Below are 13,322 nucleotides of genomic sequence, written 5' to 3' on the forward strand. Positions count from 1 at the left end.
TAGAAACGGAGTTCCTCTGTGTCCATGCTGGTTAGGACTGATTCCACCAGTTTATTAAAGGGGAGGAAAAAACACAGAAAAAGCTCTTAAAGTATTAATAATTTATACTGGCCTATTTTGGCAACACAGCATAAAAGTTGAAGTGAGGACAGCACATACTTCTCAATTCATTACAATATCATTACTGAAGATGAACTTCTTGTAATGCCTCTATGGATGTCAAGTGTAATTACAGAGGAACAAGCACAAATTCCCATCTCTGTCTTATCAAACCTTGCTCTGAAATTGAAGCAGCAGTGAGGAAAAACATAAATTCCAAAGATAAATGGAGAAGTGGAGACCGCATGGCATACAAATATCCAGTGTGTTGCATAACTGCTTCTGTATACTAAAACAAATAAAGACCCTAATTAGACACCAAACTTCTATAACCAAACCAAACTGCAGATTTGAAACCTGAAGTGTTACTAACAATGGAAAATCCCCCAAAAGTGTAAAGAAATGGACTACTTGAATTTTATCATTAGTGAAGTTAGGGCTGGTTTGTTCCCCCCCAAGACAGCAGGCTCAGTTTCCAGCCCAAGTGCACTGCAGCAGCCATCAGAATACACCTACAGCTGCGTGTGGTTTTTGGCACTGCCTTCTGCACGTACACTCGGCAGTATCGGTCACCTGCACGTGGATTAGCTTCAATCAGCACTGGAAAAGCATGCACACAGAAAGGTGCATGCAGGTTGATGCAAATGCTGTGCAGTCGTTTAGTTCACGTGCAGAGGGGACAGCAGAGACAGCAGGGGCACAGCCCTGCGTTACTTGACTTGCCTTCTTCAGCCCTGACCTGGAGGTGCACGCCTGGAGGGCAGCTCTGTCCCTGGCCTCCCCGCTGAGATGATCCAAAATCTCCAGCAAGTGCCACATATATCAGTGGATATAATGGGATGCAAGTGTCCCAACACTGAGAGCTGCAGGTTTTACTTTAAAAACTGGCGAAAAACAAACTCACCATCTGATGTCTGTAAAATAACTGTCTTGCTGTAAGGACCAACTCCTGATGAGTTAAAAGCTTTGACTCTCGCATTATAGGTGCTGTTGAAATGAAGGCCATCGATAGTGCAGAGAGTCTCCTTGCCAACATATACTTCCTAAACACACCAAAAAAAAAAAAAGAGAAAGAGAGAAAGAGGGACATAGTTTAACTGTTTCTGTGTCTCATGATCATGTTAAGACTTCTAAACAGAAATGACAAGTAAACAACTTCTCATGGTTTTAGTGAATGCAGAGTTTAGGCCGTTATAACATGGATAGCTACAGAAGTGGAGACATCAAGTAAGGTCAGCACTGGAGACGCTAAGGTGAAGGTAAAGCTGGGAAGGTACAGCAGGAAAGGGAACACAAAAAGATTTTACTTTTTATCCTCTCTTCCTAAACACCTATTCCAAAACGCTATTTTAGGCAGTAGTCCTAGAATCTCAACTACTGTGGCCATTCTTATATTTATATAGGACCATAAAAAGGGGGAAAGGAGGAATAAAAAACAAGTAAGCACAGTTTAATTCTGTTGGAAAGGCTGTCTCATGCCTGCATTAATACATAATTTTGAAACCTGCTAAGACAGAGACAGAAGAATCCAGTCTCCTGAAGATTAGGATCACATGCATCACCTGATGAAACAGCAACTAGACAGCAGAGACATAATAAAAGTCTGCAAAGATTTATTAAAGAGCAAGCACTTGCATAAGGTAAAATATTTCAGGAGAAGGAAAAGCTAGGCAAAATAATTAACAGGATCAGTCAGATGATAGTTTGTGATGAACTGAAAGAAGCCTAGAAACCTCATGTTTATTGGAAAACTGAATACAGCAATAGAAAATGATAGAAAAGGAAATAACCCTGTTTCGGCAGCAGGCTGAAAGCCACAGTTCCAAAGCTTTCTCACCTCTGATTTCTCTTATTCTGTGAAATCCACAGATCTGTGGTAGCAAAGGCTGTAAACAGCTTAAGGCTGTGAGTAAGCAGAGCACTCAGCCCTCAGTTCAGTTAAGGCACTTAAGTATACGCCTAGAAGTAGTCCTGATGATTAAAGCTCTGATAGGAACCTGAAGTGAATGGAGTATGTAATGAATAAGAAAGGGATTACTTAAGTACGCAGCAGGGCATGTGTTTGTCCACCTTGCTTATCATTGTGGCTGCTACAATAACAAAATCTCTTAAGTCCTGAGCTTGCCTATGAACTTTCATGCAGAGAAAGAGTTTTAACAGAACAGTTTTTCGTCTGTGTATTATAAAATATGCTACCTGTGCAAAACGTTGTATTTGTAGGACAACTCTCACATTTTCTAATCCATCTATTTTTACAGTTGTTTTACCATAGTCTTACCACTGCTTGTGTCTATTCAGACCGATGCTTTCCACTACGAAGGGAAACAAAAAACATTCTTAAAACCTACTCATCAAGAATTGGTGAAGTGCAGTCACTATCACTGCTCTCAAATATATAATTCTTCAGGAAAATGGTCAGCAAACTCTTATTGAAATGGGATTTCTGGGAAGCCTGCATTTTACCTTTCTGTGGGTAAAACTGAGGATGTTCCTACCCCTGCAAACTAAGTGTTTCACTTAGAAACTGTGACCCTTGAGCTTGAAGGACTGAGATTACATTGTATCCTTTCAATCCAAAATCCTGACCTGGCAGCACTGGCCGTCCTAAAGCCTTTGCCAGTTACAAAACCCCACACACAAATGGACCAAGGCTCATTCGCACCCTGGATATGGACACCCTAAAATCTTGTCTATTCACAGCTATTTATTTAGATGTAAATAACACTTGAAATGGTTTATCCAAGACACTGGAATGTGTCACAACTCATCCCCCGCACTTCATTCATCACGCACTGATACCACTCCCACCTACTAACATTAACTCTGTCAGCAGCTTCCAGCCAGTCATTCTCAAAGGTACCTTTTCACAAATGATACTCGGACCAAGGAATTGAGAAGTTCCAGAAACACTGTGCCCTCTCCAAAACACCCTGCCAACATTGCTGTTTTTTCTAATGAGGGGCATCCAAACCAGGTGCCTTTGCTGGCTGTGGAAGTAGCAGTTTGGTACGGGGAGGAAGTTCCTTAAGTGGGCCAGCTCCAGGCCATTTTCAGCTTTACTACTCAGCTTCAGGTTTCTGGTGGGAAGCCAGTTTACAGCTCCCAAAGAAATCTCATCACATGTTTTAGGCACGATTTCCCACTTGTGAAGACAGCAGATGTGCTCTGTAGTAATGATTTCAAGGCACTAGCCCCTAGGGAACACATCGGCCTAGCCTGGTCCTGAAGTAACAGAAGCATGAACAGCAGCAGCAATCCTGTCCGTGGTAGACAGACCACTGCTTCCAGCATGACGTGGCTGATAGAAAGCTGATTGAGTTATTTCTGTGGTTTATTTATTTGGATGTGGAGGGAGGGGACAAGGGACAAGAGTATGGAAGCATCCCGCATCCACAGGCATGAGCGAGCAGTTGTGGAATCACCCCGGAGGTCTGGGAGGATGGCACTCGGGATGTCCTCCCATACTTAGTGAGGCCACCGCAGTGTGTCTGAGGAACACTTCCGTCAGCCTCATATCATCCACTCTCAGAGAAAAAAAATAGAAATCCTGTATTTTTATGCAGGATCCTATTTTAAATCTGAACACTAGGAAAAAAAAATGCATTTCTGGACCAAGAATTTTCATCTATTGGAAGGGGAGACAATATGGACAGACAAGAGTAGGGGCTTCAAAGAAATCCTTGCTCCATGGCACGAAGCACTTTCAGCCCCTGTAGGTTGGTATGAGATTTTCTGTGGGGGTATTCTCCAGGGAGGACACACAACAGATAACACTAGTGACTTGAAATTCCACCTTTCACCTCAGCAAGGCCTCTTTGCCAGCTGCCCAGGAAGAGCTTTAACCAAGTTCCTACCCAAGCTGGGGCTCCTTCTAAGGAGTAGAAACCACATCCAGAGCTTTCTACATCCATGAAATGAAAGCAGGGATGCTTTGACAAACCATACCTTCCCTGCTCCCTCTCCCCACCCTCAGACAGACACAAATTCAAATCCTGAGGAAACTTATATACAAAGAAACACAAATAAATGCTGAATGAAATTCTCACTCTGAATTGGCCACCATCTCCATCATCAAGTTCCAAGATATAACCCTCCACCGGGTTGTGGCTCAAAGGTGGCATCCTCCAGGCCAATGTCACACTGTTGTTTCTGGTGCAACACTTCTCCAGCTGCAGTAATGGGACGGGTGGCACTGTAACAGGAACTGAGTACAGATTAGTGTAGCTCTGCCCTACCCCCTCAGTCTGTGCTGGGAGCAGGACCACAGCCGCTTGCTTCCCTCCCCTCGTGGGGAGGGAGTGGCAGCGGGGAATCAGAAGGGTGTGGGTTGGAAGGGTTTAAAGATCATCTTAGTGCAAACCCCAAAGATGGCCCTTGAAACAAAAGCCGGTAAAAATGATATAATGAAATGTTTTTACTTGGCTAGACAAACCATTTGGCTGAAATATATGTAAATTAAAACATATTTGGAAATTGTTCCAATTGCAACGTTTATCTAAACCCCTCAGCTCAGGTAGCAAAAGGAGCTTCTGCGTCACAGGAGACTACTTGCGGCTCTGTCCTTTTGAAAATTAGAGCCGTGAAGTCATCTACAGACACGCTTTTTTACTGAGTTGCCCAGGAAAAAAACACACTAAGAGACTGTTGACCAGAACAGCATCTTAAAAATAAAAGTAAACAGAGTACAACATTCAGCCATGCCTCTGTGGGAAAAGAGGCCTCCACAACACCTTCTCTACCATGCACTGCTAAACTCTCCCTGTTCGCCCTTAGCTGGAAATTAAGTGAAATTTCAATCTCCTGGAGAGATCTGGCACGTGTCTTGTGCACGACTGAAATTACACAGGATAAGTGGGATATACGTTGCGCACAGGCCCTGCCTCATCTTCTGCCCAAGGCTTAGTTTCAGCGTTAGGATCATTTCTGCAGAGCTGCACGGCGTCTTGCAGGGAGCTGAGTGCTCTGAGCATTCATTGACTGAGCTCTTAACAATGTCAATTTGCTCTTCTTTTATGTACTCCACTTTGAGCCTCTAGTTTATTTTCCTCCTTCTGCCTGTGAGAGAGCTAAGCCCTTGAGCTGTTCCTTTCGTCCTATTTAACCTCTCAGCATAAAAACGACTGCTCATGTTTCGTGCAGCCACCAGTCTGTGGGAAAATAGGGGGAAAATGCCCCCTACTGCATCAGGAGGCTAAGGCTTCACCCCTACGTTGGAAGCGACACACAAGTCAACACCCCACTTGTGATGAACAATGCAGGCGCTACCCTGGCTTCCCGCTGGCATTACCATCACTGCAGCAAACCCAGGTGGTTAGTAGCCCTGCAGAATGAGTGTGGTCTGTAACACAGGAGCTTAACAAACTAGCTCTTGAAGGATTTTCTGAAAACAAAACAAAATAGAAACCCTTGTTGCTTTTCCTTGATATTTAAGGCTGATTCAGAGGGTATCATAAATAAAGACCTACTTGTTTTTTTCCCCCACACAAAAAGTTCAGACTTTTCTCTAGAAGGCACTGTGTCTGGAAAAGTTACAGAAATGTGGCATTACAGGAGCCAGAAAACTGACAGCAAGGAATTCAGAGGTAAAGAGAATTTTAAACAAACCATTTTTAGTTTAGGGTTTTGTTTGTATTTGTTAGCATGTGTATTTTCGGGGATTGATGAACCTGGGAGAAGATAGGGCTGTATCAGCCACCATTCCCACTCCCGCCACTTTGGCTAGCCTGCTAACTCTCTCAGGAAGCATTTGCTGGGTTCCCCCCTACTTCTGAGACTCCCTCTGGCAAAACTACATGAAAACCTCATTCACAAAGCTTACTAAGTGCAAAATAGACAACACTCCCACACCACTCAACAAACTGCCCAAATCCCTGTGCTGCACAGCCGCACAGTGGTCCAGGACAGGCTAAGAAGCTCCCCCCAGGCAGGTGTCCAGCCTTGCTGGATTATGCTTGCTGCACTCGCCCTCCTGCCTCCCTCCTGCAGCAGCTGGACACAGATGGTCGGAGATTTATCTTGACCTCGGACTCCCTTTGGGAGGAAAGAGGGTGAACTCTTGCTGTAAAAGTCATAAGAAAGTACGGAAGGAGGTGAATAAGTGGGACACGGGGATGCACTTCATAGTGAAGAGCCATGGGACAGCACTAAGAAAAGACAAATATAGGCTGTCAGGAAAAAAAAAAAGAAGATTCTGATGTTAAGTAACAGTGCTGTCCCACTTCTTGTTCAACTTAAGAGTCCTCTAGAGCGTTTTTGAAGGAAAAGAATGAAAATATAAAGGGAGAAATAATACTGCATTGGCACAGCAAGACCTATTAGTGAGTTTGAATAATGCCCTGCTATTGTAGAAGTGCTACACACAGGTCATGCTTAGCTAAAAAATGTGATACTGATGTCTAACATCAACTCAGCAGTTTCAGAAACACATTACTCAATGCATCTCAAAAGCTGATCTTCTCTTAGGGTAGAGTAAGGCTGTTCTAAGATTTTGCTTGTTATTTGTCATCTTGACAAAGCAAGTTGTACATGGGTGCCCTCTACCCTCTCAGATTAACTTTTTAAATGAGTAAATGCAGTGGGAGAATGGGACCCTCAGAAGTATGAAACCTTTAACATCCTCCAGAACTGCATCTTGGCCACGTAAATCCCTGAGTCACTGCTGTAGCAAGAGCACTACAAACGGTGTTATCAAGAGAGAAGGAAAGACCACAGGCAAAGACCTGCATTCACGATGCAGAACAGACTGACCCAGGGATAAAGCCTACTATCAAACAGTTCCTGTTTCATTATCAGGGCTGTGTATCTCTTGGCTGAGAAGAAAGACTTTGCTGCAGGAGACGTGTCTGGGGAATCCTCAGGGACTGGTATGTAGAAGAGGGGAGTCACTTCTGACAAGGAGTATATAAGTGACTGTTCAGAGGTGGTACAGAAAAGTGGCGAGTAGCTATACTCTTTCCTGTTTTGTACCTGGTCTACATTTTACAACAAACCAAGACTGCATGGCAATTCCAGCTGTTTGAACTAAGCAAACCTCAAACATGTGTTATTTGCCTGTGTCCATAGCTTGAACTGAGAAAACGCATTGTACACAATGAGCTAGTCATTGAAGAAGACAGGAATTTCATGCCAAGGCACGCAGAAAAAGCAATAAAGAGAAGAAAACACAGAGAGGAAGGAGATTTGGGAAAGCTCAGCATACCAGCAAATACTAGAGCTGTGCATGCATCTCAGCAGGTCAGCACGACAGGGGACTGCGGGACTCTTACCAAAGAACAATCAGTGAGACACTTTGGTCAATACAACTGCTTAAGCATCACTTCTGCATCTATCACATTTCTGCTCCCTGCACATTTAATTTGGTACTGAATTGCTTTTTCTTTCTGTAAAAAGAAAAGAAAACAACACTCCCTGATCTTTATTCACTGAGATTGGCCTTAGATACAGGCTTACGCAGAATCCACCAGTAAGGTACATGAACAAGTCATCAGAGCAAATCTAATGTGATTTGTTCTCATTTTCATTCTCCTTTGTCTAACACAGTGAATCAATGTTTACTTACAAGCAAGCTTTCACTCTAAATGACCCATGCAAGCTCACTGAGGTTGAATGAGGCCAGAGTTTGAAAAAAAATTTAGAAATTCAGTCATGCATTAAGCATCGATAACAATATTACAGACCTTACATCGCAATGTCTTTGCAAAGAAACAGCACGCAGCTGGAAAAGCTACGTTGGCCCTGTTCTCTTAGGCTCCCCCAAAAATCCCTTTACAGATGGTCTCTGATGTCTTTAGTGCATCTACTCTTGTCAGATCGATCCATACAGTGAGTTAGTAACACTCCCCTCAACACCAAACATTTGGCAAAGATTGATGACTCGTTGGTGTGCTGGGGCAGGTAAGATTCGAGAAAGAGGAGCGGATGTGAAGAGACAGATTTTTTGTGTGTGGAATTGGCGACTCAGAAGTATACACGCCCTGAGTGTGATTTTGCTACAAATAGCAAAACAGAACCAACAACAGCTCCCTCTCTGTCTGCAAAGCGGTAATCCTCATGGGTCTGGGTGCTCACTACCGAAATGCTGGGTTGTTTACTCTGTAGTACCTGTATGTTGAGATGCAAGACCACTACGCACGAGAAGATAATGCAAAGCTGGCTGATGTCCACAGAGGTAAATATGTCCACAGAGGCAAATTTCAGAAACAAAAATGCCAACGTGTCAGACAGTGAGCAGTTCAAATACAAACAGATTTGCAGTCATAAATTGAAAAATATACTACATATACTAAACTATGCTCAGTACCTACGAATGTTGGCTCAGGACCAGTTGGTGGCATGCATTGCTTGGGCACACACTGGTGCCAGGGGAAATAATGCAGTCCCTTATGCATCTGCAGTAACGGTGACCAGGATAAATGGCATTTCCACCCCTGTTTGCACCATTTCTACAGCCAGGCCAGGTCTCAACATCCACCAGCCATCAGTACTGACCAACCTGACGAGATTTGCAGCAGGTACTCCCTGGTCAAAGCCAAGACAGCCCAAGGAAAAGCTCTTCCCAAAGACTAATTATCAGGGTGCCGCTGGGGAGCAGTGCCCAAGCTGGTCTGTAAGCTCACCACAGGCTTAAGCAGAAGCAGTCCTGCCCTGTCCTCTGCATCTCTGGCTGTGTCTAGCTCAGTGCCAGAGCTTAACAGTGATAGTACTTTAAACGGGTTTGTCAACTGACAGCACTATCTCTCATAAAGCTCCAGTGAATCTGGCTCAATTAGTCTCTAAGTCCTCACACTTAAAGCCAGATGAACATCCAAAAGCTAAATATCTAAGCTGCTCTCACCTCAAGTGACCTGTGGTTAATGAGCAATCTAAGTGGATAGTTTAGCTAAATTCTTTAAATGTTAGGGATGGAGAGTGGTGGAAGATTATTATTAAATGTATTTAATAATAAATATGGCCAGCATTAAATATAAACTGATTTGAACAGATAAATGCAAGAATATTTGGAGAAGCTTTATCAGCACTACTCTTTCTTGACTGCTTTGCAGGCTGTAAGCATTTCAGAAGAGCAGTTTGTAGATGATTTTTTTCAGTAACTTCTTTAACACAGCCTGTTGCCATCAAGATGTAAGCCATTCCTGGTGAGCAGACTTTGGCCTTTAACTGTTTACCCATTCTTTCTCCACAGATTTATCTGCCAAATGACCCACTCCATCTTGGGCCTCTTAGGTTCAGAATTAAGCTCAGAGAGAACAGATAAACGGAACTGAAATCTTTATGCTTATTTGGAGTTTAAAAAAAATCACATCCAACATCACTATGTGATTATCCTTAACTCATTCATGAACTTCTGACAACTTCTAGCCTGTTGCCCACTTGTATAGCTAAGGCTTGATTCACCACTGAGTGGAGAAAATGGCCTGATTCACAGAAACCTCCATGGGCTTAACATCTAGCCAGCCTGTGTATCTCTCTATTTAATCCTGATGCAGTTGTGTGCTCTGCACCAAGTGCATTACAAGCGCATGTTTGTTAATATATTTTTTTGCCAATGGCATCTACTGTTTATCAGCTTCTGCTTTTAAATAATGTCTTTAACCTCCTCTTACATTTATTTGTGCCCCTCAGGATCATTCTGACAACTGGAATCAAGGAACAGTACAGTCATTGAACTAGTTTCTGCCTGTAATTCTCCAGCTCCCAATTTTATTTTATTTTAAAACCTGAGCACTGTTAGCAGCACTTTCCAGATATAAGCCAAAGGGGTTCTCTCCCTATGAAGCATATGTGTGTGTGTGGGAATATTTATTTACTACTTCAGCTGTTCCTGACAAGATAGAGATAACTGGTATTTTGATTAACTGTGTTAAATCTATGAATGCTATAAAATGGCATAAAGTTTCATGCAGCTGATGTCTTTTGAATCACCAAAGCTAACAGACAGTCCTACTTTGAAGAAGTCATCTTTTCAAATATGCAACTGCACATGGTATCACTGTCTGAACCTGTCCAGGTCACTGCATGTGAGGTGAGCACACCCTTCTCAGAAACACCTAGTGATCTTAATTTGCTTGAAAACTTTAAAATATCCAGCAATTTCAAGTCGTTCCTCTTTCCTCCCTCTGTGTCCCCCCCTCTTCCCAGTGCAATTTCAACACATGCATGAAAAACAGAAAAACAAAATCACAAAAGCTCACCCCTACATTTCATCTGAATAAAATCCAGATGGTGAATCGCCTCCAGTAAAGGTTCACTATCCAGTGTCAGGTCAAACTCAGCAGACACTTTTGGCTCCAAGGCTCCTTTGACCCACTGTTCCTGGGATACCTGAACGCGTTTGATTAAAGCATCTGAAATCTGAAAGACAGCATCAGGCTTATGATGAAACTGCAGATGAAGCAGCACATTGGAAGACATTAGAAGTGACAGAATGGCTCTGAGATACAGCACAAGGAAACCAGGAATGTGACAGCATGGGAGTTGAGATGGGATCCAGTAATTCTGGGGTGAGTTCCATTTATGTGGTATCCTTTGGTCTCCTCCTTTCAAAAACAATCTCATCTTAGAGTAGGTAAGTAAAAACTGCATTCGTAAAGACCATTAAGATAGTTATATATCATGTCTCTGAAAGCCTCATGCACTTGTGAACTCCGTTCTCTGATGTGCACAGTATCGGTTTGCTCTCCTGTTTAAACAGCAGTTGCACAAACAGAGGCTTACATGTCAGAGAGTCTCTCCATTTAGCACAAGTGATTCTGCTGAAAGGAATAAAAAATCAAAAGGAAAAGAAGGTGGGCATTTCTCACAGTGAGGGAAGTAAGTTGTCAGACAGATTTCCTTAGAATATGATGGACTTGCTATCAATACATCAAAACAGAATTTCATTTTTAAATCTTTGCTCTAGCTCAGCCCACAGACAATTAGGCCAAAAGTCACACTAAGATGATCCCAATGGCCTCCTCTGTAAGCAAAATCTTGGCTCTGAGGAAATCAATGAACTCTACTGTCCTTGAGTTCAGCAACACCACTTGGATACCTGGAATCCTTCCCAGTGAGATTCCTGCAAATCACAGAGAGCAGAATTTTCTTCTGGATAGGTCAGAGATATTTTTTCTGTATTGCAGGAGTTCAGATATTCTTCCTCACTACTGTTACTGTAAAACACTTGTCTGGTCTCCTGCACCAAGAGCTCCTAACCAGTCTGTGCCTTAAGTGGAGAAGCATCTTACAGCCTTCCTACAACCTTGGAGTCACTTACAGGGGTGCTGGATCCCTTGGCTGCGTTTCAATATCCTGGCTGCAGGAGTAGTTGCTCTAAGTAATGCAGTGCTTCAGTGTTTGCTGGTAACCTGGAAATCATTGTTAAATAAACCAGGAAAATGTAAAAACAAAAGTACTTTTTTACGTAAAAGGCGAGCGCAAAGAATGAAGTCACAAAGGTTATAGGAAAAATAAGCTGAAACAAAAAGAAAGCACATATCTAAGCATGTGTGTAAGACCTAAAGGTTGCATTCATTCTGTAGTATCCAACTGACAGCCTGCTAAAATGCTGTGTAGTCTTTGAGATTAACATACACCACACATTCCTAACTCTTGTTTGAGACCAGACGTGACAGTAGCAATCAATCTGGAGTGCTAATAGGTTTACGTTGGCTAATTTTCATCCTGTTTTTAGGGATACTGCGACAGCCCTCTGACATTCATGCATTCATGTGTGCAGCATGCCCTGTTCAGCTGACAGCCACATACAAATCATTTTTTTTGATGTGCCTTTCTTCTTAGGCAATTAATAAGGCACTAAAGCTAATACGTTATAATAAGAATTAAGGAAAATAGTTAATGTGATTAATTAGGCCAAGTAATTAATTGGATAGTAAAACTGTTATGTTTTTTTCATCAATTGACCCTTTCATGATTTGCCCAATCTCCTCCCTCATCTTGGCAATGGTAACCATGAAAGATTCCTGCTTCCTCCCTGGGACCTGGGCTGCACAGCTCCTGGAACTGAGCCAGAGGAAGTCAAATGTTAAAGAAGAGACACCTGCCAATCCTTCATGTTGTAGGCTTACATGAGATCTAGCCATAAAATCTCACTCAATAGTTACTGAGGCAGATGCTAAGGGGCCTTCTATACATTTAAAAACTCTTCAAACCTTAGCACGCACCTCCAGTGAGTTGTCTGTTGCAGAGAAGATGGAATAAAACTCAGATTTAGTGATATTAAAATTGTACAGAAAAAAAAGTTTGCACCTAAGAAACATTATTTGCAACTGGCCTTTTAGACATTATCAACTGGAGTTAAAATGAACCTGCCTTGGAGGTGGAAGGTGCTAATTAGCAAAGCAGTCCATTTTTAGATTTACATATCAATTTAATTTTTTTCTCCCAGAACACTGGAAAGAAAAATACCTGTAAAAACCCAGAGGGATCATTTTCTTTGATAACTTCTAGGCAGTACTCCATAAGCCCTGTTGACTGACGTAGCTTCAGCGTACAGTGATTTATCTGGTCCCAAACAACCTGGAAAACAATCAGTACAGTTCTGGTAATTGCCTCAGCTTACAGTGAAATGTATAAAATTATTTCAGAAGAGGCAACAAACGGATGAGTGTGTTAAAGCTATGCTTAATTTAGCTGCCATATGGCCATTGCCACATCTCCATCAGCCACACTCACTTGCTCTGTATTGTAAATACCGATAATTAGTTTGGCGAAATGTTGTGCACAGGGAATCTCAATTTTCAGAGCAGATTAATTGCTCAAAGCTCAGGTTTGCTTGGGGCAGAAAGAGCACAGAACATGTTTTTGCATTTGCAGTATTCACATTTACAATCGTGCTTTCACTAAAAATTGAGGTTCCAAAAAACCTTTGACTTAAAAGGCAAATATTACAGAGGATAACTGCAGGGGCAGCTTCTTGCAGATTATACTCTACCATTATCTTCGCAATTCCCCATTGATCCTGTTCTGCTTAAAGATGCATTGCTAGGATTAAGAATGCCTCTCATTTTTTCCAGATTTTGGGCTAGATTCTCCTGTAAATTAGGCCTAATAGCATTGTGTTCAGTCACAGAACTCCACAGTTACCTCAGGCTAAGGGGAATAAAAAGCAAGATAAAACTATGCCGTTAAAAGCATGTCCTAAATGTTGGTTCTTGTTAAGCACGGGGATTTTTGAATGCTTACTTCAGGTAGATTTTATTCATTGTTTTTCACTTTATATTTTTCAC

The 13,322-nt window shown here is 42.3% G+C and overlaps 1 protein-coding gene across 6 annotated transcripts in view; it reads right to left on the reverse strand.

Annotated features, from left to right (window-relative positions):
- The window catches only part of TRIM67 (tripartite motif containing 67), a 37,622-nt gene that overhangs the window by 12,991 nt on the left and 11,309 nt on the right, over positions 1 to 13,322 (reverse strand). For 3 of the 6 annotated variants that reach the window (XR_014582322.1, XM_083831047.1, XM_083831043.1), the window contains exons 4-7: positions 12,502 to 12,612; positions 10,290 to 10,449; positions 4,146 to 4,303; positions 1,004 to 1,142 (exon numbers count right to left, since the gene is read on the reverse strand). Coding sequence is in view for 5 of the 6 variants with exons in the window: in XM_083831047.1 (XP_083687173.1) it covers positions 1,004 to 1,142; positions 4,146 to 4,303; positions 10,290 to 10,449; positions 12,502 to 12,612 (568 nt within the window). In the remaining variant the exon portion in view is untranslated. The remainder of the gene's footprint in view (positions 1 to 1,003; positions 1,143 to 4,145; positions 4,304 to 10,289; positions 10,450 to 12,501; positions 12,613 to 13,322) is intronic. The other 3 variants (XM_083831046.1, XM_083831044.1, XM_083831045.1) reach the window with 3 other exon arrangements.

The sequence above is a fragment of the Anser anser genome, assembly GCF_964211835.1.
Source record: "Anser anser genome assembly, chromosome: 3".
In the NCBI taxonomy this organism is placed as follows: domain Eukaryota; kingdom Metazoa; phylum Chordata; class Aves; order Anseriformes; family Anatidae; genus Anser; species Anser anser.